General features: G+C 38.9%; 1 protein-coding gene and 1 non-coding gene across 5 annotated transcripts in view; one reads left to right on the top strand and one right to left on the bottom strand.

Moving 5' to 3' along the window:
• LOC133460048 (drebrin-like) overlaps positions 1-5,849 on the top strand; it is a 165,144-nt gene extending 159,295 nt beyond the window's left edge. For 3 of the 4 annotated variants that reach the window (XM_061740545.1, XM_061740544.1, XM_061740547.1), the window contains 4 exons: positions 2,405-2,551; positions 3,471-3,949; positions 4,047-4,146; positions 5,066-5,849. In XM_061740545.1, coding sequence (XP_061596529.1) covers positions 2,405-2,551; positions 3,471-3,949; positions 4,047-4,146; positions 5,066-5,121 — 782 coding nt within the window. In that variant the 3' untranslated portion in view covers positions 5,122-5,849. The remainder of the gene's footprint in view (positions 1-2,404; positions 2,552-3,470; positions 3,950-4,046; positions 4,147-5,065) is intronic. The other variant, XM_061740546.1, reaches the window with a different exon arrangement.
• A 4,189-nt stretch (positions 5,850-10,038) lies between these two features.
• On the bottom strand, positions 10,039-10,111 carry trnav-aac (transfer RNA valine (anticodon AAC)). Its single transcript has one exon. It is a non-coding gene; the product is annotated as a tRNA-Val (tRNA).
• Positions 10,112-26,458: the final 16,347 nt, after the last annotated feature.

Genomic DNA, 26,458 nt, shown 5'->3' with positions numbered 1-26,458 from the left:
CCCGGCTGACAAAAACAGACTGGTTTAAGAAAAACAAATCTTTTTGTCTGATAAGATGCTTTTTTCTGCAGATTAGGAGATAATAAAGTCGTAAATGTTTGCCTTCCCACACGGACTACAATTTAAACATTAGCTCATTATGTTTCAAATCTTCCTCCTAATGAAAGACTATAAATCAGCTTTGCTGTCTCAAACATTGTGTGCGTTTGTTTCTAAATTTCTTTTTGCCTACTTTTCCACCGTTCTTTGATATGTTTCAGGATTGACATCAGTATTTTATGACCAGGAACAAGAACCTGGCATATTAAAGCGACTGCTGGTGGCCCGTTTTGTGAACACAGTTTGCGTCGGGATCCTGCGTCAAAACACGAAATATTTCGTCGTGATAAAGGAGAAATTTGTCGTACAACATCACCTGCGTTTAGTTCAACCCCCATTTCCAACTGGGAGTGATTGATCAAGACCTTAAAGAAAGAAACCATTATAACTCACCCACCAGGCTTGGTCTGAGGTTAGGGAATGACTTTTGTGTTAACTTCTTCAATAAGTTATTTTTCATCACTCACTGTTACTCTAAAATTCATCTATATTCTTCAAAATTGCATATTTCAACGTTTTTTTGTTTTTTATTTCTAAAAAATAGCTTTATGTATATATTTTCCTCATTCACTTGACCAACTTAGACTATTGTGTTCTGATCCGTCACATTAAATTCAGATTAAAAAACATTGAACTAAAGGATGTAATGATACAAAATATGTAAAAAGCGAAGGGGGGTGAATACTTTTGCAAGGCACTGTAGGTTTCATGTTGATCATACAGGACTGTCTCAGAAAATTTGAATATTGTGATAAAGTAGTTTATTTTCTGTAATGCAATTAAAAAAACAAAAATGTAATACATTCTGGATTCATTACAAATCAACTGAAATATTGCAAGCCTTTTATTATTTTAATATTGCTGATTATGGCTTACAGTTTAAGATTAAGATTCCCAGAATATTCAAATTTTTTGAGATAGGATATTTTAGTTTTCTTAAGCTGTAAGCCATGATCAGCAATATTAAAATAATAAAAGGCTTGCAATATTTCAGTTGATTTGTAATGAATCCAGAATGTATGACATTTTTGCATCACTGAAGATAAGGACTTTATCACAATATTCTAATTTTCTGAGACAGTCCTGTATGTTGATTTGATATATGATGACATCAAGGATACACTAGGTCTGTTTCTGTGAAAGGTAGAAACAACAAGTTTCAGTGCTTTTGCTTCACGATCCCCGTCCCATGAAACGTTTTTAGATAAAATCAACCGTGTTAAACGTGACTAAATGTAGCACACATGTGCAGTTTTCTTTGGGTGGTATCACACCAGCGTTTGGCTTTGACTCTGAGAGACTGTGGCTGATGTATAACTGAGTTGGTCACGTGTGCAGATTTACTGAATTATTCTGGGTTTTTTTTTTTTCAAAACAATAGCTTCAAGTTTTTTTTCACCCTACTCCATCATATCACACAAATTATTAAGGTGCGCAAGCTATAAATTGTGCGTAAGCATGAACAGATATTGTATAATTTCATGCAGAATTTATGACTTTGTTGTCAAAGAATCTGGCATCTTATGAGACAAGAGTAACATGTCGTGGACTTCTCCAGCTGGTAGCAGACCTGTGAGATTTAAACATTAATATAATAACTCAGCATGCTGGTTGATTTTGTTTTGATTCATCCTCTAAACGCTGTGATTTCACTCCATCCCACTTCAAGACAACTGAAGGAACCTCCAACTCTCTGGTGACCATGAATACTTCTACTAAAGCTTTGGCCAATCCCCCTCACACACGGTGGAATACTTCACTAAAACACGGGCAACTAAAACATTTGGCAACTACATATTAGATGTGAATTGTGCGATTAATGAGTCCCGTATAAGAATCCCGCCAGATCTGCTGCTTCTCCATCTGTGGAAATATTCATGGGAGCATCACGGGAGCGTCAGCCTGCTTCACCCGGGTGGAGATGTGGATGGGTGTGCATCGGCCGGGGATTGAGCAAAGTAGTCGTCCCTGTGTTTGTTCAGTCTTGGGATGGCAGAAGAAATGGTTTCTGTGACTTTTTGCACTTCTTTCTTTTCTATGTGTTGAAGCAACACAAGATGTTACCCCACAATTTTGCATTATCAGAAGCTCGTCTCAGCATAGTTCCTTTTACGATATTACAAATGAACATGATGAGCAAGACATGAAATTCTTTTAAAACACTGGGGCAGCTGATTCGCTCCTGCTTGTGTTAGTTCAACACTTTTGTCTGATTAGTATCATGCAGTCAGCCGATGTTGAGGCATCATTTGAAGTTCTCCTCTTCAATTTCCTTTTTCATATTTCCCCCACTCTGATCTTCCAGGGGATGATGATGATGATGATGTTGACGGTGATGATGAAGCGAGCAAAGAGCGCAACATGGCTGCTATCTCTCCCATTCCTAAAATAATCACCACACCCATCAAAGAGGACTTCAGCAGGGAGGAGGAAGAGCACAGAGACACGTGGGGTGAGAATAAAACATTCTGGCATTGTGTGATCTTTATTATTCAGATTCTACACCAGAGGTGGGTAGTAACGAGTTACATTTACTCCGTTACATTTACTTGAGTAAGTTTGGGGAAATGTTGTACTTTTAGGAGTAGTTTTGAATCACTATACTTTTTACTTTTACTTGAGTAGATTTGTGAAGGAGAAACTGTTCCTCTTACTGCGCTACATTAGGCTACGTTGAGCTGTTACTTTTATTTTATCCCTTTTATCCACGTACGCGTCAATCTCATGACATCACTGGGTGATTCTTTGGGGAAAATGTTTGTTTTTGCATGTTTTGTCACATATACACAGACTCAAACACACACAGAGTTTCTATGAGTTCATGGGCTTGTTCTAGTTCTGCCTGGTTAAAAAAGAAAAGTACAAAGGATTGAAATTTTGTGCTACTTGTGCTTAATTTATTTTTTTATTCTGATATTATTTTATTTATTTTATTATGTATTAAAGTACTTGCATTTACTTTAAGATTATTTTAATTTAAGCTATTTTTTATTAATTTTAATTTATTTTATTGATTTAATTTACCTGAAGATGATTATTTTGTACTTTTGTCTGTTTGAATGGTTGTGTTAAAAAAAAAAAATCAGACGTTACTTAACAGTTACTCAGTACTTGAGTAGTTTTTTCACCAAATACTTTTTTACTTTTACTCAAGTAATTATTTGGATGACTACTTTTTACTTCTACTTGAGTCATATTATTCTGAAGTAACAATACTTTTACTTGAGTACAATTTTTGGCTACTCTACCCACTTCTGTTCTACACCAATCAAAACTTTGCTGTGATGATTATATCTTGTATTTCTGCCAAGACATGCTTTGTGAAAACACGTTGAACTCATCATGAAAACATTTACACTCATGTCCTGCAGACTCTGCGCCAAAGGAGGAGCAGAAAGCGCCAGTCCAGGAGTCGGCCCCCACCAAGCCGGTGCAGAGCGTCGCCCCGCAGGCCCGCGACTCCTCCGGCTTCTCCCCGTGGGACTCTGGAACAGACAACCTGGTGGACGTGTGGGACGCCAGCTCCGCCCCCCCCGCCCAGACCAGCCAGTCCTCCGGCCTGGTGGACCTGATGGGGGACGTCCTTCACGATGAGATCCCCTCCAGCGCCGCCGTGGGCAGCCCCCGGCCCCAGCCCCTCCTCAGCTTCGACGAGGTCTTAGACGGGAGCTTCTGCTCGGGCACCGTCGCCGAGGACGACCCCTCCAGTCTGGTGGACGTGACAGGCTCGGACCAAATGACCCTTAGCTACCAGCATGCACTGCAGCACGCCTCGGCGGACGGTCCGGAGCTGGAGGACGGCCAGCTGCTGATGACCAACGGAGAGACGCTGCTGAAGGAAGGGACGCAGGTCCGACGGGTTCACGCTGCTGCTGTTACTCACACACTGGCTTTATGTCTGGTTGATTTTTCATCTTTTTCTGATTTCCTGTCGTTGGTGCTTTTAGGCGAGTGAAGGCTATTTCAGCCAATCACAGGAGGAGGAATTTGGCCAATCAGAGGAGTCTTCAGCCAAACCAGCACCAGTCCTTTATAACAGGCCTCCAGGTGAGATGATATGACTTTGTTTAGTTCAGGGGTCGGCAACCCGCATGCGGCTCTTTAGCGCCGCCCTAGTGGCTCCTGGAGCTTTTTGAAAAATTTTTGACCTTTTTTTTCCTTTTTTTCTTGTTTTTTCCTTTCCTTTTTAATCTTGACATTTTGACTTTTTTCTCGAAATTTTGACTTTTTCTCGACATTTCGACTTTTTTCTCGACATTGTACTTCAACATTAATCTCGACATTTTGACTTTTTTCTCGAAATTTTGACTTTTTCCTCGACATTTCGACTTTTTTCTCGACATTTCGACTTTTTTTCTCGAAATTTTGACTTTCCTCAACATTTCGACTTTTTTCTCGACATTTCGACTTTTTTCTCAAAATTTTGACTTTTTCCTCAACATTTCGACTTTTTTCTCGACATTTCGACTTTTTTCTCGAAATTTTGACTTTTTCCTCGACATTTCGACTTTTTTCTCGACATTTCGACTTTTTTTCTCGAAATTTTGACTTTTTTCTCGACATTTCGACTTTTTTCTCGACATTTCGACTTTTTTTCTCGAAATTTTGACTTTTTTCTCGACATTTCGACTTTTGTCTCGAACTGCATAATGAAAAAAAAAAATCTTCCCCCAGTTATAACTAATATAGAAACATGCAGCATGTGTTGCCTTCATTCTAAGGCTTATACAAGACTTTTCATTTTTTGCAACTCCAGACATATTTGTTTTTTGTGTTATTGGTCCAATATGGCTCTTTCAACATGTTGGGTTGCCGACCCCTGGTTTAGTTGAACAGAGGAAGGGAAATAGATGGATGGGTGGATGGAGGTGAAATGTTCACGTAAAAACTTGTTTTTGAAGCTTTTTTCCCGTGCTTTAGAGTAAATAAAGACATAAACATCCCCGTGTGTTTTCTCCGTGTTTAGAGATTGACATCACGTGCTGGGACACGGACCCCGTGGTGGACGAGGACGACGATTAACCCGCTGCTCTGACATCACCACCAGACCAAGAAGAAGTAGGAAGTGCGCCTCATGGAGAAAATGGATTTCTTTTTTTTTTCTAAAAAACAAAAACACAAACAAACAAAAAAGTAGTAATAATAATAATTATGATAACAAGTCTTGCATCAAAACTACTTCTGTATTATCTTTTAGAGGAACAGGAAACAGTAGCCACTGTTTGAGTTATTGTTGAAAATGGTTTGGAAGGCTCAGTTCTGATTTGTTCTGTGTTTATTTTATTTATTTGTCTTTTTTTTCCTGTCTTTTTTCTTTTTTTTTGCTATGCAGATGTAATAGCGGGGGAGCGAGGGGTTTTGTCTGTCTGTGTACATGATTTATTACACATTGCTGCATATTAGAGACAATGAAACGCAGTGTGCGGCACGCAGCCCACACTTTTAGTCGGTAGTGCTTTAAAAACACTCTATAAACTAATCCAGTGGATGAAAAGAGCTGCCATGTTAAACCTTCACTCTGTTCTTTTCTAACCTCTTTCTTTCTGCATTCCTACCCGAGAATACTCACCTCTGCCAGTCAGTTAATCTTGTATTAGATCTCACTTTCATGTTTAAGAAAAGGTGGAATATTTTATTTATTCTGGTGTATCTGAACTGAAATTCATTTCAAACAAACAGGTCTGTGGCTCCTTTTTGACCTTTTTCACTCCTTTTGTATGAGTTCAAGATTAAATGGCTTCTCAATCTGATGGCTTTTCTTTTTTCAGTGTACTTTTATTTCTATCTTTTCCTCGTCAGGGACGAGCGACAGTGTCACTGTCGACCACTTCCAACTCTTGAGTTTTATCCCTAAACTATATTTACACGGGTGGAGAAAGGGAGCAATTTTGCATCCAATCTAAATGAAAATACTGTAGATATTTTTCCAGTTTTTTAGAAGAGCTTGGCTTTCAGATAAAGAGCGTAAGACACTGCAGATTTGTATGATTCTTATTCCTCTGTAGAGATTTCTCCAAAGACCAAAAATCTGCTGTTTTCTGACAGGGATGAGCCCAGTTTCTTTTCCGAGGCAGGATGCCTTACTTTTTCTTGATTTAAAAAAAAAAAAAGGGAAAAGAAAATCAGCCTTTTGACATTTTTTTGTGGCAGGGAGGCCTCACTGTCCAGGTGACAGGATGACAGGAGGGTCAGCTCACACAGCTGCAGGAAAACATGTCCCCCCTTTTACTCTACAGAGACCCGGATGTTCAAGGTTTCTCGGTTTCAGTTTTACAGATGCAGGACGATTTTAGTTTTTGAAGTGAGACCTGAACATCCTTTGATTTCAAACAACAAAAATTTCCTGCAACCTGCACTTTTTTAGCATGAAATGCATCCATGAACCGCTACAACCTGCAGCAACAGGTTCAGTATTTACAGTATACACAGACACATCTGTCACATGTTGGGATTTTAATCATAAAAACCTGCTTTTTGAACTAAAAGTATGAGATATATCCCGTCATCTGGCCGGAACTGTCTAAAGCAAATGTTTGAACAGCATCCCGCAGCTTGCTTTAAATGTGTCAGTCTGCTCTGAAATTTTATGTCTCTGCTTCTGAACAGATGAAAACATGAAATAAAAACCATTTGAAGGGTTAAGTTTGCCAAGTTAAGTGTAAATTATTACCTTTGGCCTCCAAAACATTCGTCTGGCCACTGCAGAACATCTGGATTTTCAAGTAATACTGCTCTACACAAAACTGTTGAGAACTCTTAACACATTAAACACACACATACTTTGAGGTCCATGAATCAAAAAAAAATAAAAAGTAACTTCCACACATTTTTTTTGTATTTTAGTCTTTTATTTGGGAATAAACTTCCTCATGGACAGTCTGGACAGAAGCGGTCAGAGCCCTCAAGTTATCTATACATCCATATCAGAGTGTGAAAACATTGATGGAGGAAGTAAAAGATCTGATTGCTCCACCCATTTGTCAGGCTGCAGTAAAACTGAGGCGCCGAAGTAACATGAAGTGAAATTCTGGGAGGTGATTGAAAAAGAGAAATGAGACATGCAGAAAATGAAGGAAGAAGAAATATTTTTTTATATTTTTATTCAAAAAAAGAATCATCCATCCTGTCTCCTTCCTGTCCTTTGCAACTTAAAGCAGCTTAAAACACACACACGCAAGATATTTGTAAATGCTCTGTGACCCACATCTGCTTTTGTTGTTTTGTGCCAATGCAAAACGTACCACATTTTAGTTGTTTGTTGTATTTTTTGTTTGTCTTTGTCAGTTTTTTTTAACTGTTGTGTTAAACCGGAGGGAGAGGTGGGAAGCCTGTGTGTTTTTAATACATGTGTGCTAGAACTGCTTTCCAGGACCTTTTTGGATATTAGCAACAACAGTGTTAGTCGTTTTGCTGTACATCCCTGTAGAAAATAAAAAGGCAATAAGAACAGCTGTGTGTGTGTGCGTGGGTGTGTGAGTGCACTTAAACGCTCGCTGCGTTTGTTCACATGAAGTGAGGCATCGTTCACTTTTCATCCTGGATAACGGAAGAGCAGCAAACAGGTGCGTGCCCTTCAAAATGAAGCCTTAATTTACCTTCAAGTCTGAATGCTAAAGCTCATTTAGTGAATGAATAGTGACATCTGGACTTAATTGAACTGTAATTGTCTCATCACTCATGGACTGTCCTGAGATCTGCTGGGTGTTCAACATTATTGAATTTCAGTCACTTTATTAAACTTATACTGTAAAAGATGATGGTTTTGTTCTCAAGTGCAAACGACAACATCAATGTGTGAAGCCTTAAATGATCAGGATTCAAATCCAAAGCTGAAATCTATATTCTTGGCCTAAATAAATACGTTTATGTTTTACAAACTTGAATCCTCTGCATTTCATGTAAAATAACAGCAAACCAAACAAGCTCATCTTTTCTTTGTGAAAGTAAGAGTGTTGTTGGCTTTAAACGTTCATTAAAACTTGTTGTTAAGCAAAACATTTTGTGAATTTGTCTTTTAAACGTGGAAATGCAACTTGCCCCTAAGATCTTTTAAATAAAATGTCCTTATACAGTTGGAGTTTTTTGCTTTTTTTATATATAAAATTAGACACATTACCTTTATGCTATACTACCTCACATACACAAGGATGAAAAAAGCCTACAGATATTGTGCAGATGTGACCGCTCAAGATATTACCGTAATTCTGCAAGATAAAATGAGAGTTATGTAAATAAGTTAAATAATTCTGACAGCGTCACAAAGGCGACTCAAACTGCACACCTGGCTGTAAAAAGTTCCTTAGTGCTGCTTTAAAGAACATTTACCCTCGTTTTCACTGGCCTAATGAAAACATGATAATGTGTAATGCATCACAATCACCTCAGGGTGGCAGTAGTGTTCACAACCGTGCTCCTCATGCTGTAAAACATGGACAAATGTGCTGCTACTGAAAGTTAGAGGTTTCATGTGGGATCAGATACTGGTTTAAAATGAAAGGAAACATGAAAAATGGAAGAACGATACAGCCACTAGAAAAAACATGACCAAAATTAATATCCAGTGCATCTTTTTACTGCACATGCTCATGCCTGTGTTGTTTACGCTCTTCCAGTAAATAATCATCTCTTATCATACTCTCTTGTATAGTGCAGCCAAGTTGTTTGAGTTGTTGCCATGATTAAAGGCTACGAATATGCTAATGATTAAATTTTTAAAATGCTGTTTTAAAACAAACCTGATCTAAATAAACAGTATGAAATTAAATGCTGAACTACCAAAGTTTAAAAAAAACAGCTGTTATCTCTGATAAAGGTGACTCCTTTGAGTCAAGATACATTTAGACATTTAGTTTAATAATATTATTCATAAGTATACATGGAAACACGCTGAAATGTATCCTTTGCCTTTCTTCACCCATCACTAGTTCAATTCAATTTTATTTATATAGCATCTATTACAACAGAGGTTGTCTCTAGGCGCTTTCCAGAGACCCAGAACATAAACATAAACCCCCGAGCGATTATTACATAAACATAACATAAACATTGGCAGGTAAAAACTCCCCTAGTGGGAGAAAAACCTTAAGCCAAACAGTGGCAAGAAAAACTCTCCTTTAGGAGGGAAGAAACCTGGACCAGGACCTGGATCATAAGGGGGGAAGAAACCTGGACCAGGACCTGGATCATAAGGGGGGAAGAAACCTGGACCAGGACCTGGATCATAAGGGGGGACCCTCCTGCTGGAGACCAGCTGGTCAGTCAGTATTATAGCAGCGGGCTGCCTTTATTCTGGCACCCGGCCTTGCTCAGGGGCCCAAAGTGGTATATTTTTGGTTGCCATCCTCGGGGGTTGAACCAGGGTCCTCCATACCAAGGAAACACAACAGTTTGAGGAAAAAAAGAAAAAAGAGCCCACATAAACACTAGACCAGTGGTTCTTAAATGGGGGTACGCGTACCTCTGGGGGTACGTGAAGGCACTCCAGAGGGTACGTGAGATTGTAAAATATACATATATTTAAAAAGTAGCATCCATGCAAAAATCCTTTAAAAATAAATATTTCATAAAAAATTCTAAGTTAATAAAAATTAATAAAATGAATTTTATCTTCAGGAGTAGGCTATTCAACTTAATATCCTAAAACCGCAGAGTATCCCCCACATCAGGATGGTTCCACCTAACCTGTCAATCACCTGGCTTCACCTGTCAATCACTTGGACCAACGATGGAGTCGTGGTTGAAGCATAGCAGCAATATTTTTATGTTTAATAAATCAGTTACTGATGGCACAGTGCTCTGTTTTAGGTCTTTTTTTTACAACCAAAAGTGCTTTGCGTTGGTTAGGGGGTACTTGGCTGAAAAAATATTTCACAGGGGGAACATCACTGAAAAAGGCTGTTCTAGACTACCACTCTGTAACTACCCCTAAAAGCTAAAGTATGTTTCCGCCCGGTTTCGAACCGGGGACCTTTCGCGTGTTAGGCGAACGTGATAACCACTACACTACGGAAACTGTGAAGGAAGTTCTGAAATTTTGATTTTTATCCTCTGTGGTTTCCTTCCACAGGGCAATTATACGAGGCACATATTTCGAAAACACACTGGAAAAATCGGAGTTTTTTTAAAACATTTTGGCTGGTATTAAAGTCAGTATGAAAGTCAACACACAGGACCCTCAAACGCAACATAATCACTGTAGGTCATATCTTGACCACTAGATGTCGCTGTTGCCCTCTGTTCGGCCTCCAGCACTTCTGCCACTCTGCTCCCTCTCTCTGCTCCCTCCCTGATGTTTCCCTCCGCTCAGGTGATTTATGAGAATCCGCCTCCTCTGCACTCTTTTTTTCTACTGATGTTGGAATTATTAGATAGCGATTGAATTCTGCGTGGCCTCAAAATTTCGTGTCTCTTTGTCTCATTTTGCAGTCAGTTAGAGGGATAAAACTAATTAACAAAGATTCTACAGGCTGAAGTCTGAATTCATCAGAATTTCTGTGTGATGGTTCAAGACCGTCATATTTAACATATGTCAGGTTTCTGCACACTCCTGGAAAACTGAAACTAGAAATTGAGATTGTCTCAAAATATAATGAACAAAAATAGGTCTATCAATCAACATTTTGAGCAAATTCAGAACAATTAATGTTTAACTTTTTTTCATTACACATTTGACTTATTTTATTAAGAAAAAAAGAAGGATCCTTTTTATTGTATGTATTTTAAGGCAGCCATTGTGGGAGAACACAACACAACACAACACAAAACCAGTCTTAATTAAACAATTACTTTATTGTTCTGCCAGAACATTAAACGGTCCAGCTGTCAAGGGAGGAAATAAATCATATTTGGCCAGACTTTGTTGCTTTTAAAAATGTATGAGAAGTGAACCAATACAAGAAATTTAATTGCAAAACAATTATATTGAATTTTCAGTTGTCACTAACTAACTGCAGAATGATTGAGTCCAACATGGAAATGTCCTTCTAACCCTCCCTGATTGAACAATTAATCAAATGCAATATGGAAAGTGGAAATGGTTACAAGGAAAAAAAACAACTTAATATTTCTTCTTGATGTACAGACATTTTTTCATCTTAAAATTTCAACAAATTTGAGACAGTAAAAAAATAAAGATAATAGCCTTACTTCACAGGTGTAATTATAACAGATAGAAATTGTGATTTTGTTGCGTAATAGGCAGGATCCATGAAAAAGTGAGTCTTTGAAGACAATTGATGGGCAGAGGATCTCTACGTTGTTAATAAATGAGTTAGACACTCAATACAATGTTTAAAAGCACTAGGGCTGAGTTTAAGCTGGACATGTGGGGTCTCTGACATTTTAAAGCGCTGTTTGCTGGACAGGCCTGCCTGCCTGCAGTCCTGACCTGTCCCCAGTCAAAAAGGTGTGAAGAAATTTAAAATCAAGAATGCAACAAACGCTCTGTTGCACACACGAAGAGTGAGTTTGCAGGAAAAATGGGAAAAAATAAGAATTTCCTTCCTTGGTACCATAGTACCAGATGCCTCTGGTGTTAGGAGATGTAATTTTAACACGACAAGGTGGTAAAAGCTTTTCTGCCCTCAGTGTCTTTTGGTATGTGCAGCAAGTCCGAAATGCATGAATAGATGAATAATAATGAATAAAATTCAGCCAACAGGATTTTTTGCTTGTTTGTTTGTTTGTATTGTCAGAAGAAGCAAGCACATTTTGTCACAAGTTTAAATTGTGACATAGACATTTTTTGAATTGTTCATCTGTGGAGGCATTTACTAAGTTTCAAGACCCGTCAATGCTCATGCTCATTGTCTTTTATTAGATCCTCCTGCATGAAACCTGCTTTTCATGTGCTCATTGCTCAAATGAACTCATCTATGTTGTTTGTTCAATTCCAGATCTTTCTCCTTGATGTCGGACAACAATAGTCTGACTTAATAAATTTGGTGTTTTCGATCTTATTCAAATAGATTAGTTTTGTGTCTCAGGAATTATTTCTATAAAAAACGATTTATCTATTAAGACTAGGTCTCGCACTGAACCCTGTAAGTGTTTTTTTTTTATTTTCCAGAAGCTAATAAACAAGTTTCTGATTACAAAACCCATGAGGGTCTACAGTCCCAGCAACGGGATTTCATTTCAACAGGATGCCTGTGATGACTGGACTTCGTGTGCTTGTCGGTGCTGAAACACTGAAGACAAGCAGAGAAACAGCAGAAGACGTCTCCATGGTTTCATTTGGACGCTTTGAGGGATGAGCAGCAGCTCCACTGACTTCAGGGCAGCGGCTCCAAGAATGTTAAACTTTCAGACTCTCCGGCTCCAAAACACATCAGCAGCCACATCCACAAGAGACACTTTCATTTCTCTCCATTCCTGGAGTTTGACAGAATTTGAAGATGTGTATCATTTTCAAGTTGAAAGTCCTTGAGCTGAATATTAAATGTGGTCTGAAAAATCTTAGGATTGTATTTCCTCAGTCTCGTCATCTGTTCTTCGATGATTCGCATTTTGTAAGTCGCACATTTGCATTCTATTTTCATGTATTGTATCCCCTAATCACGTTCTTTTGTGAAGCTGCTTTTGATTTCAAATGTGTCGCATGAATGAAACTTGCTTGTCTGTGATTAACTGCATTATGCTGATAATTAGGTATCCAACAGTATTTTTCTTGCCAATCTTCTCCCACGTGTTGTTTTAGAGGGCTCATTTCATCCAGGACAAACAAAAACTTTCCACAATTCACATCTTGACTTAATTACCAGAGCAAAGACAGGCAAGGCTTTGCAACTGGCGACTCCGTGTCGGCCTCTAAACATTCTATTCAGTATTCATTAACGGGGCACAGAGGTAATTTAGTGCCTGACAGTCCTGGACACAGTGGTTTTTGCAATGTTGCTTGCATAGCTGTGGCATGCCTTTGCATGTTTCCTCCCCAGATTGCATGGTAAAGAGAGGAGAATATTTAAAGGGGACCTAATATGAAAAACATGTTTTTTCTTGCTTTAACATATATAAAGTGGTCTCCCTTCAGCCTGCCAACTCAGAGAAGGAGGAAAGCAACCAAATTCTGCAGTGTCTGTACAGCCACCCGGATGAGCCGTCCAGTCTGATGTGGCTTCTACGAGCTGTTCAGATTCTGCTCCCTTTCGTTACGTAACGAAAATGTGATTTACATAGGTTTGCCTCCGATGCGTGAAACCACGGCCACAACTAACTCCGCCGGCCGGAGCTTCCGCCATTTCTTCGTAGCGGTGTATCGCGTCATTCAGGCAGCCAATCAGCACAGAGCCTCATTATCATAGCCCCCCCCACTCAGAATCCCACATAGATAATGAGGTTAGAGAATGGGATGATAAAGACATGGCTCAGAGGCTGAATTTCTAATTTATTTAGCAAAAACAATCAAAAGCTTGTTTTTAAGACATTCAAGGCCTCTTTAAAATAGGTATTAGATGCCATAATAAGTCCCCTTTAAATGAGCCATAGCATAACCTTTGTGCTCACGGTTGCCGTTAACTCCACGGTTATTTACCACCAAAAAGATTAATGTATGCAGTTTTGCACTTGAGCAGGCTGTGATGGTGGAAGAACAGATGTCGGACAACACCAGTGAGGGCTAAGATTGTGTAAGGGGGAACAAAGTCACACAGTGAGGTCAAACAAAGTCATGCACATCCTTGAGAAGGACCCAGAGCTCCACATGGACCCCACTGCTCCAGCCTCTCACAGTGCTAGTCCCAACAGATATATGGGAAACTGTCTTTGCATTGTCATATTAACTGTCTGCGCCTGTGTTGTTGGTAACTTTACAGGCTCTGCTTGTTTGCAATGTAACACCAACTGCTGCTACTGCTGTTCAAGGGCTTCAGGTCAAACTGAAATGAGTTATTTATCAGCATCATTTTAGAATTTCACCTACAGAGGGGCCTCATTTATAAAAGAGTGCGTAGGATTCATACTTAAAGTGTACGTGCAATCAAAAACCGAAAATGGCGTGCACACAAAAAAATCCTGATTTATAAAACCGTGTGCACGCACACCTGCACGCAATGTTCTCTTTATAAATCACAGTCCACCTGGAAGGTTGCGCAGGTGAATTCACCTCATATCCCGCCCTCTACACGCCCAGTTTGTACCATGAATGGTCAATGCAAAGTACTTCATGACTGTTTTTGCATATGAATGAGCCTGCTGAGCATGCGCAGCGGCTTCCTGCAGCCTGTTTCTGCTGTGCGTCAGGATGAATGAGACCTGTCGAGCCACCGTGCCACTAAATTTCACGGAGACCGAGATCGAGATGTTGTGGATGAGGTGGAGGACAAGAAAACAACATTATTTGGTGGTCACAGTAGTGACATCACTAACAAAAAGAAAGCGAGTGAGTGAGTGGCAGCACGTCGTTGCACGTGAGTGCCACGGACAGATCTGTGGCAGAAATAAAAAAGAAGTGGTGCGATCTGAAGGTGGAGGCCAAGAGGAGAGCAGTAAGTACAGTTTTATCTGTTTATTAATATACATTTCAACAACAACTTGGGAAACGGCACATTGCACTTATTTGTTATGTCCTCAGTCACTCTCCAGTTGTCGCGGTGGGTGACGAGGAGGTTCCCGGCACGGCGTGTCCTGCACCGCGGCTGCAGCAGAAGCAGCACCAGAGCGTCCAAGCGCATGGTGCAGCTGGAAGTGGCCGACTGACTAACGCTGTGCTTCAAACACAGAGGGACACGATCAGCGCTATTATATTATAAGTCTATAATATATGATATGTGATATGTGATGACATTAAAAGTATGACATGAATCTGGCTTCATTTCACCACCTCACCGTCTGCGTCGCCAGTTCCCCATATCTTCAAAATGTTTGTGCGCTAGGATCAAAGTTTGCATAGACATACGCACATTTTCCCGTTAGGTTTTTTTTTTTAAATCCCAACCTTTGCATAGAAGGTGGCGTGCGCATCTTTCAAGCCCTGTTTTGTGCGCTCACAAGCTTTATAAATGAGGCCCCTGCTGGACTTTTTGTGATTTTCAACCACACACACTACTTTGTGTGGCTATCCAGCCTTTAAATAATATGGAATTGAAAAAAATGGTTATGACAACTACAAAAGATTTCTTTAGTTTGTTAAAAATAACAGATGAAGACAAATATGTTTGAATTTCATCTGGTGAGTGAAAAAAAAAAAACAAGGTGGTCCATGACTCACTGAACCGACTCACGTGTGTTTGTGTACAAAAATCAATGAAATGTCAACAAGCAGTTGCATCAGACAGCTGAAACTGTATTTTTAATCAAAATAGACTGGAGTGTTTGGAGTGTTTCAAGTTAGACATGGTTGCTGACCAAAACATAGAAACTTATGATTGATGGAATCTAGAAAAATAATCAAATCAGACAGAGCAAAGAGTTTTACCCTGACACTTTTAGGTACAGCAAATGCAGCATGAAATGAAGTTTTGGGTGCAGAGACAAACTGAGAGGCAGGATCGTTTTCTGGGTTTGTGATGTCAGATTACTTCAGAAGCCACTGGGTGGAACCTCGAGTAGCGTTACTTGCATTTTTGGCCTGACAGTTACTCAAGATGCACTTTGCAGATGCATTTTTTTGCCTTATTTGTTTTGATTTGAATAACAGATCGCGTTTGTGTTTTTGCTGAGAACTTGAAGGCCGTACACTCCAAGGAAGGCAGTGAGTTGGAGGCAGTTGTCATGGTAATTTAAAAGTGTGTTAAAAGGGATGAGAATACATGCTCCCTTAACTTTATGTAAACAAAACTGAGAAGTTTGCTAGGCAACCTGCTGACGAGGGTTATATATTACTGAGCTCATAATTCTGCTCTTGTGCTATACTGCACTGGATTACAATGAATACCTGCTTAGTTCAGTTCAGTTTAGTTAATCTTTATTGTCTTTATCTTTATTGTAAGGTAAATTTGCCCTGCAATTAGGTGGTCTAGCGAGTCCAGCAACAAGATCAGTAAATCAGTACATACAATGTACAACATACAACGTAAACATAAACCATAATCACAACATAAAAGGCTAAAACCTTATCTATTTATTTAGGAGGGTTACAGCAGTAGGTATAAAACTATGCATTTTGGTACTCTATATCTGCGTCCTGACTGAAGTAGCTGGAAATGGTCGTGTAGTGGATGAGAGGTGTCATTTAAAATAGATCCAGACAGCCTTTGTATCCATCTGCTGCTCTCTTGTTATCTTACTGGACTGCTTCACTATCTGGTTCACACTATTATTTTTCAGACTCTTATTTTTAAGAGACAGATTTCCAAACCCACACACAATGCAAAAGGATAAAACCGATTCAATAAAAGCTTGATAAAAAAGGGTCAACAGTGTTTTGTCGATATGAAAAGATGATGTTGGTTTCCTTTTTTCATAAACAGCCTCACAATTTGCCTCAAATCAAATATCAGTTTACTGTCAATAACTGTACCAAGATATTTGTACGTATCAACACGCTCCACTATCCGACCTTTTCTAGTTGTCAGTTCTTGTGCTAGGGTTTTTTTTTCTCTAAAATCAATCAGCATGTCTTTAGTTTTAGAGATACTCATCTGCAGGAAGGATTCATCACCGCTGGACAAAGTCACGTATGATGTGACCGTGACAGGTTTCATTGTCCTTCAGCAAACTGACAACAACAGAGTCATGTGCATATTTTAAAATAAATCTATCCTCCCTTCTGCTGCGACACATATTTGTGTAAAGGATGAATAACCGAGGTGACAAAACACATCCTTGTGGAGAACAAGTCGAAGAACACACTTGGTCAGACGGAGAGTTGTTCACTCTCACTCTCTGTGTTCTATCTGATAGAAAATCTAATATCCAGCCCACAAGGTTGAGATTTAAATTAAAGTGTTGTAAAAGCCTCTCTTTTAAAATGTGGGGTAAAATGTCCCTTCCCTTCAAGGTGTTTAAAAAGCAGATTTGTTAAAGTGACAGTGGCATCCTCGACTCCATGAAGTGTTCTGTAAGCAAAGTGAAGAGGATCTCAGTCATTCTCTGTCTTCCTCATGATTTCCGAACTCAACAGTTTTTCAAAAGATTTCATCACAATAGTTGTCAAAGCAACAGGTCTAAAGTCATTCAGTTTTTGGACCTTTAGTCTTTGGAACAGGGACAACAACAGCATCCGTCCAGCCTGTTGGAACAGGCTGAGTCTATAGAGACACATTAAAAATATGATGGAATATTGGGCCTAATTGTTCAGCACAGGATTTAAGCAGTCGGCCACAGATGTTATTGGGTCCCTGGCGAGAAAGCCCTCATAACATCCGTGTCTCTAATCTCAAATGATTAATATCTTTGAGTTTTTGACTCAAGCCTTATCTCTCTTTACCAAAATCACAAGCATCAAATCATGAATAAAAAATATTAAGAGAATTAGCTAAAACGAAGTCTGAATCAAAACCCTCTAAAGTGGCCGTAGTTCTATTTTCTGAGCTACTTATGCCTGCTACGGGTTTCATACTAGCCAAGGCAGAGCCAAGATTATTTGCAGCTATTTTGGTTTCCAGTTTAATTTTTATTCACACCCATTGTAGCAAACGCACACATAAGCATTGTTTTCTGTGTGAATTGATTTATTTTACTTTAATATCCATTTATATTTTGATTATTGTGTGCATACTTTGGGGAGAATTGGTTAATTAATAACGCCGTCTGACCACGCCATCACGTGGTCACGTGATGCCTTTTGGTAGAGACGTGAGTTTTTTCATGGTCTGTTGGTGCGTGTAATTGGAAGACAAAGAACTGAAATACGGAAGAAATGGGTTTCTAGCAACTCCTAACATTCTGGTTGGAAGGGCACAGGGTATGGACAATTGAGTGAAATATTCTTGTTTATATGTGTATACTGTATTTTCTGGACTATAAGCCGCACCTGCATATAAGCCGCACCCGCTCTATTTTTTTTTTAAATAATTTAAAAAAGATATACAAGAAAAAAAAAAAAAAGATATGCAAGCCGCAGATATTTATGTTTTTAAATTAGATATTTACTTAATGTACAGAATGATTTTGAACTGTAAATGATGTACATGTATGTACCTAAATAGATCCTTTTTAACACGGCAGCAACTTTGCTGATTAAAACGGGACAGAACCAAGAGAAAATAACCGGTATTTATTTATCTGTTTGAAATCTGCTTTTACCTACTTCTATCTGATAAAGAAGAAGTAGCATATTCTTCCATGCATTTATTTTGTCTTAGTTTTGATTCTAATTCCGGTTAGAGCACCCCGAGCAGTGGAAAAAAAATCCACAGAATAGCCACACCTTTGTATAAGCCGCGTGGTTCAAAATCTATGAAAAAAGTAGCGGCTTATAGTCCAGAAAATACGGTAATTTGTATTTTGAGAGCATTAATATTTTGTGTAATAAGTTTCAGATGGTTTCACTGATGAATATTTGCCACTGTGTATTTTGTTTCAGTGTTCATGGTGGTCTTGGGCGTTTATAAGACAGAAAATCCTGTAATAAAACGTTTACAACCATCAGTCGGAGCGTTGCACTTTCATTAACCAGTTGGAAAAAGTTGGGAGCAGCTATACCCATGACATCCAAGAGGCTACATCTTACATCTAATTTGGTAAACCTTCCACCAAAAGTATAAGCAGCAAAATATGCAGTTCCTCAAGTGACCACTGGGGACTGGCTCCGAAAACAAGTTAAAAAGTCAAATTCTACAGAAGAAATAAATATATTTGCAACAAAACACACACAAAAAAAACAATTTTGGCATCCACAGCGAGATTTCGGATCTATGTGTGGGAGATGAGTTTTTATGAACCAGATCAGGTTAAATCATACAAACCTACAAATGTGTGCATTATTAAGAGTGTGTGTGCATGTTTCATTATCATCTTATACATAATATGGTGTGTTGTTCTGTTAACTGCACTAACAAACTTTCATACTGTGCCAACCAGATATATGTTGGCCTGGAAGAGTCTGGAGGCTAAAGCAGTGGCGTCAATTCAGTGGAAGCTAAGGTATGGCAAGGTTACGAGTCACAGAACTTAACTAGAGTATCAATCAACACATCCAGCAAATACTCATCACAGAAGTCTGCTATGTAGCTTATCTGTGTGGTTAAGAACATTGGAACTTTTTCAAATGCAGTCTCGCTCACTGCAAAAACTCAAAATCTTAACAAGAATATTTGTCTTATTCCTAGTTAAAATGTCTCATTCTTAGTCAAAAAATCTCATTACACTTAAGAGTCATCACCAGAAAAATAACTTGTTATTTGACCATTTTCACCTGTTTCAAGTAAATTTTCACTTGAAATAAGTAGAAAAATCTGCCAGTGGGACAAGATTTATCTTCTCATTACAAGCAAAAAAATCTTGTTCCACTGGCAGATTTTTCCACTTATTTTAAGTGAAAATCTACTTGAAACAGGTGAAAATGGTTGTTTTTGAGTCTTGTGAGCCTTCATAGGTAAAAGCGGATAAAGACAATAGATGGACGTGTGGGGGGAGTCGTTAAGAAAGTCTGTAGCAAAAGCATCTGTAATATTGATACAAAAACCTTGTTAGGTTCCTTGATGACATTCGGAGGATGTGCCAATCCCTCTTGGAGAGAGCTTTGGTTCGTCTTTATGTAACAACACTGACTCATCACCAGTATCACCATCATCCTCAAGTCTCCACGGTTCTTAAAACAGGCATTCAGTTGCGCAACCAATTTCTCAGTTTCTTCAAGGCCAAGAAATATTTCTCTGAAGGTGTGAAAATGTGCTGAATCACAAGGCTGCAAGCGCTGCTGGAGTCGTGGTAAACAGTACACGAGAGTGGCAGAGTTCACCGCCTGGGCAGTCAAGGTCGACGCTCTCAATAACTGCAAATGACCTGACTAAATCCAAGAGGAAAGAGGAAATGTCAAACCCTGTGAACAGAAGATCTTTGGTCCCAAAGGTGCTAGTGGGGGAGCGGAACCACGGAGCCGATGCAAGACCTTTCTTGCTGGATTCATATGGAGCACATGTTCAGATAATACCACTATTTGATATGAGAAAAAAAAGGGATATAGCATTATAAAAGAGTACAATTTCCCCACAGTCTAACTTGACTAAAGTGAACTCAACCAATGTTTTGAGCTTTTATTATTTTATGAATAATGTTAATTAAACAAGTCAAAGATTTCACAACATGAGTCTTAATGACGACACCGAACCACGTCCTTTCAATAGCAATGTCTCTCATTTTTAATTGCATTCATAAATTCTTCATTTTAATGCTGCTGACTAAAATTTAATGTCACATAAATGCAAAAACAGAAATAAAAACCCACTTGCTCCCTCAAGGCAAATGTCACCTGAACGGCATTATACTGTATTTTCAACTATGCTCCAGCCGCAACCCTCCTCCCCCCCATTAAATCATAATAACCGGCTCCGACATCATTATTGAAGCCCTCTGCCTTGATGGAAGCCAGATATAGAAATTATTACAATCATTTGAAAGCATAATTTTGTGGCAGCGGGGAGTGAGAGGGGTTGAGTGCGTGTGACATTTAAATAGATTGTTCTGGTTGTCACTTTCTGGCTAGGCTGCTGAATCAAACGCAGCTTTATAGTTTAACATTCAGCAATGATAATTAATAGGTTTAAAGGGTACGTCAGCGCGTATTTGTCGACTGTAGGGTAAAAACTGCTCTTTTCTTTAAAACACTTCATATCAGACTATTATACTTTCACCCACAATCCCCCTAGTCAGGGCTAAATATTTTAACTGCCGAAAGTAGAGGTTATAGGATGAAAGCTGTGTGGACTGTTTTACTTTTATTGAATTCAGATTGCAAGAAACTGCGTTACATCTGATTTAGAAATAAAGGCACAAAACATGGAGGAAAACCTCCAACTGAAGCCCTTCTGAAATGTTTTATGGTGACATAAACACAGATGGTGTACTGTCTGCAAAGAAAACCGAGCTGTGGGTCTTTAAAATTAGTCAAAAACGACTTTGGAGGAGCAGAGACACAAATGATGCTGTATCATTGATGGCAATAAAAACTAAAGCAAAATATAGAACCAGCACATGAAAAACCAAGTAAACCTCCAGTCTCAGGGATTCAGAGCCAGCATGCAAAGCAAATGTGTGGGGCCTTTTATGAAACCAGAAGGTTTGGCAGTTTTCCGGAACATTGGAGTGTGTGTTAACATAATGCTGCAGAGGAAAGACTTCAGCAATCGTCTGCAAGTCCAGTTATCAGAGGTGTCAAGTAACGAAGTACAAATACTTTGTTACCTTACTTAAGTAGAAATTTTGGTTATCTATACTTCACTGGAGTAATTATTTTTCAGACGACTTTTTACTTTTACTCCTTACATTTTCACGCAATTATCTGTACTTTTTACTCCTTACATTTTAAAAACAGCCTCGTTACTCTATTTCATTTCGGCCTTTAAACAAACTATCCAGTTAAATTGCTCCATCCGGATAGAGTGAATTTGGTTGTGGTTGTTTCAGATGTTCTTGTCCAGTTTTGTTCTTACATCCGTTCCCTCAGATTCCTGCAACTAAACTTGGATGTACATTCTAATAAAGGTTAGGATAAATGATAACATGCCTCTGAAGTTTGACTTTTTGCACCATTACAATACTTATAGGCAACTAGTCATCATATCTCCTGCTCTCTGAAACACATGTTAATGCTCAATAGTACACATATATGGTTCTTTAATATATTTGCATTATACTAAGATACATTCATTTTCAATGGCTTTTGTCCTTAATGGCTTTTTTCCCCCTTACATTACTTTTACTTTTATACTTTAAGTAGTTTGAAACCAGTACTTTTATACTTTTACTTGGGTACAAAACTTGAGTTGATACTTCAACTTCTTCAGGAGTATTTTTTAAACTCTAGTATATATACTTGTACCTGAGTAATGAATGTGAATACTTTTGACACTCTGCCAGTTACCATAAAACATTTTGAAGTCGTTAACAGTACAATTAGAGAAGATGGAGGAACTGTGATTTGCTTGAAAGAGTTACTAGAAGAAAGCTTCTCAGCCCTAAAAATAATTTATATGAAGTGCTTTGACTCAGCCTGTGGGTGTGTGCTGTCGTGTCACTTTGACCTGCAACACAAAGGTTTGCAAACAGCTGGAAATTGTTGAGTCTCAAAGTCAACTGTTGGATCTTTTACTGAGTATTAACTGTAAGATCCCTTTTTGTGAGTCACAACTTACAGAACAGCAGAGCTTAAAAGTCCCTGAAGTTGATGCCTTCTCACGTCCATCTTATAAAGTATTGGATAGACGATGAAGAGAGATGAGGAGAATTAGCGGCTCGTTGGGAGCACAAACAGCGAGTCTGTGGTGATGCAGCTTTTAGCAGCAGATTCCACGTCTTATTCACGCAGTTGTGTGTTGACACCAAAGGAATAGCAGTGTCAGGATAAAAGCTTGCATAATCCACTCATGTCAAGGCAGAAAGCAGCAAGGACAACATTGTCTTAAAAAAGGAAAGTAAGAAATACAAGAGGCAGATGGAGAATCAGTTTATAAGTAAAAGAAAATGTACAGATATGCAATCAATGCGTTATACATGAGCTTTGCAGGTTAGCACACTGGTCAGAATGATGTTTTTACAGGAAGAAACTCTGTCTTCTTGCTTGATTTGAGAATAAAGGAGTATTTCTGTGTCACGCTTATTTAAAAAAAAGACATAACCGGTTTTTCTAAAAACGCTTAGGCGAAAATACCTGGAGAGCAGAACAAATTAATGAATGATGAGGAAGGTCACAGATGTTTTTCAACTCAAATTTTGAAACTAAGCTCAGTTTCACTGCTTAGGAACGAAACACACTCCTACAGTATGTCCACTTCATTTATAATGATTCATATAATCCAACATTTTTGTCCCAAACATTCAGATAGTCTCAGGGATTCAGTGTTTTTCTTTCCAGTTTTATCGATTTTGATCTCACTCGTTCGTCTATAAAATTTAATGGAGTGCAAGAAAGTGGTCCTTTTTTGGTCGTAATTCTGTAATCCCACATATCTCCCCATAACAGCACATGTCTTGTAAATCACAAGATGAGGAGGGAGAGAAATATGGCAGGTAAACACAAAGAGGATGTTTTAACTTCTGTCAAAGCCTGTAGTTGCTGCCAGTCGGCAGGCGAAGCATTACAGGTTTGTTGGGGATTGATGGAGTCACAGTCGGCACCACCTGTCCAGCCCATCACATCCCTCAATAGCTGTTAATTAGTAGGTGCAAACTGTTGCTACGTAGCCGCTCTGCCTATCGTTGTTGACGTAAATGTTACATACTGGCATTTGCTCCATCAGTATGAATAAACGGAGCCGTGACTATGAAAAGGCTGTGCACCGATCATAAAATCGCACAATAACAGCATCAGGTAGACTGACAGTAGCTTTCAAGAAACAAAAGACAGATTTCTCTGATAGTACAATTTAGAGTCTCAAAGGGTCTTTTATGACTCAGAGCTGTTTTGGCAGAAACCAAAAGGACAAATAGTTTGCTCAGAATATCTTCACTACAGGACTGTCTCAGAAAATTAGAATATTGTGATAAAGTTCTTTATTTTCTGTAATGCAATTAAAAAAACAAAAATGTCATACATTCTGGATTCATTACAAATCAACTGAAATATTGCAAGCCTTTTATTATTTTAATATTGCTTTGATTATGGTTTACAGTTTAAGATTAAGATTCCCAGAATATTCTAATTTTTTGAGATAGGATATTTGAGTTTTCTTAAGCTGTAAGCCATGATCAGCAATATTAAAATAATAAAAGACTTGCAATATTTCAGTTGATTTGTAATGAATCTAGAATGTATGACATTTTTGCATTACAGAAAATAAAGGACTTTATCAAAATATTCTAATTTTCTGAGACAGTCCTGTATATTCTACATTTAGCATTTTTAGAAAAGGTTGATGGAAATGGCAAAATTATATTTTAAGTAATTCTCATTTACATTCAATTTATGAGAATATTCACGTTCAAGCAGAGTTCCTGAAGTTTCTCATCATGTTTGCTTTTCCTCCTCAAAGATTAATTACGCCCTGTTTGTTGATACTTTTCAGTTTATTACTGATGTGGAACATGATCTATGCAGCCAATAGCTGAGCACACAACAGCTTATACACTCTTGTGTTGCTAGAAATGTGCCTGATTATCTAATCATATATAGTAGGTTTCTCATTTTAAGCACTCAATAACAGTGCAAACCTCTTTCATTGTCACATGCATTCTTGCAACCTTTTTAGTTTTTTTCACACTACTGTACATTGGTTGCAACTCCTGGTCCAAGGACAATTTAATGAAACAGTCTTCTTTATTGGTGTGGTGATATTTTTTTTTCTTTTAATTTTCAGTGAAAACACTGGTCTAACCTGTACTTGCAGCCTCCCTTCACCTCTCGTTGGCTTGTTTGATTTTTTTCCAACTGTGTCTTGTCTGTGTCACTTCTTTGTCTTCATCAGCTATGTGTATAAGCTATATAGTGATTTCCTTGTTGTCAGTCTGTTTGTCTCCATATGAAGTTGCTCACATATAACAAAAAAACAAAAACAACAACCTTGTATGACATCATTCATAGATTTCTGAAAAGCTGCTGTCGGAGCACAGGGACCCATTTTTGGATAAAACGGGCCAAATAAATGAAACATACAAGCCCAGCAGTTGAGGGGAGCCCAACCCTCTGACCTCAGAGACCCATAAATTGGTTATCTTACCTTATCCTAACTCATGCTGACCTATACTGTTAACAACTTACTAACTAATGCTGTAACCTTTCATTAATTCTGATCCAATCTGTCCATCAGTCCTCCTTTCAGATGTCACGGCCGAAATGACATCTGAAAGGAAAACTGCCAGCTGAGTTCTGCCAGTTGACCAGCGGCTCTGGCTGCAGCTGGAACAGGAGCAGTCTTCGCCCCAATCCCAATACACCCCCTACTTTTCTTCACTAGCCCTAAAAAAGAAGGGACAGATTTTAGGGCACTTGAAATCTTCCCAGGGGCCTGTCCCAATACTCCCCCTACCCCTCGTTTTCATCCCTACTCCTAATCAGGAAGCTGAGAGCCAAAAGCTGTTTTAATTTCAGCTGTAGCGCTGTTAATATGGCACTTTATTAAGTTTTAATATTTTTTCAGGCGTAAAAGTAACGGTTTATCCAAATAACGCCTGTTAAGAAATTTGATCCGAAGTTTTCGGGATGAGAACAGCCTGCCGGCTCGGGAGCTGATTTATGGTTCCGCGTTAAATCGACGCAGAGCTACGGCGTAGGGTAAGGCGTACGGCGCCGCATAACCTACGCCGTAGGCTCTGCGTTGGTGTAACGCGGAACCATAAATCAGCCTTTATTCTGGCGAGGTTGCAAAAATCGGGCAAAAAAGTGATTATGTACATTCACTGAGTAAATATTATGAAAGTAAAATATATATTCCTCGCTAGAAATGTAATCAAAACGCATTTTTATGCAGAAACGAACTCAAAATATTGATTTTATTCACTAAAAAATAAGAAATGTCCGCCATGTTTTTTTTTTGGATTCAGTCTGCAAATGATGACGAAAAGCATTCTGGAAATTTTTTGTCCCTAGGTCAGCTAGTGTGGATCCGAAAACCCTACAAACGTAGGGACAAATTCATAGCCACTACACTACTTTTCGTCACTCTCCCTAGGTGGAAAGAGGAATTGGGACACCACTACCCTCACGGGAACGCGCAAAATTTAGGGGTAGGGCTGAAAACGAGGGCTAGGGGGCATATTGGGACAGGCCCTTCCTTTCCATTCCAGTGGGCCTCGTTCCAGATGTTTCATTAGCGGCATCTGAAATGAGGAAGGGAATGTAGCTAGCTGTTAACACCAGTGATTGCGATACAGTTCTCACCCCCCACCCAAAAAAAACCCAAACTCTTTTTCTTCTCAATAAACCACTGGAAAAAGGCTTGTAGATGAGGATGTTTTTATTTCACAAGAGATAAGGTTTAAAATAATGTTAAGTTTGTAGGTAAAAAAATCTTTTTCTAATCAGACACAACCGTTGTCATCCTCTGAAGACAAAATCAGCCCTACCAACATTGAAGATGACACCTAAAGTGACAAAAGCAGCGAGTTATAACACATAACCCATGGACATGGTTTCTACCTTTAGACCCATCTTGGCAGCAACTGTGAGAGCTGTCCTTCTGCTCGGTGTCATAACCATGACGGCAGAGTCCCGCCGAAGGTTGCCATGTACTCTTTTGTAACTACCAGTGCTCACAATCCTTGAGAGCATGCAAGCTGCGAGCAGAGCGCTTAAAAAATAAGAGCAGATAAAGGAGGAGAGGTCGTC

Source organism: Cololabis saira, chromosome 14 (assembly GCF_033807715.1).
Source record: "Cololabis saira isolate AMF1-May2022 chromosome 14, fColSai1.1, whole genome shotgun sequence".
In the NCBI taxonomy this organism is placed as follows: Eukaryota; Metazoa; Chordata; class Actinopteri; order Beloniformes; family Belonidae; genus Cololabis; species Cololabis saira.
Note: the sequence above shows the minus strand (reverse complement) of the source record. Positions and strands in the feature narration are given on the sequence as shown.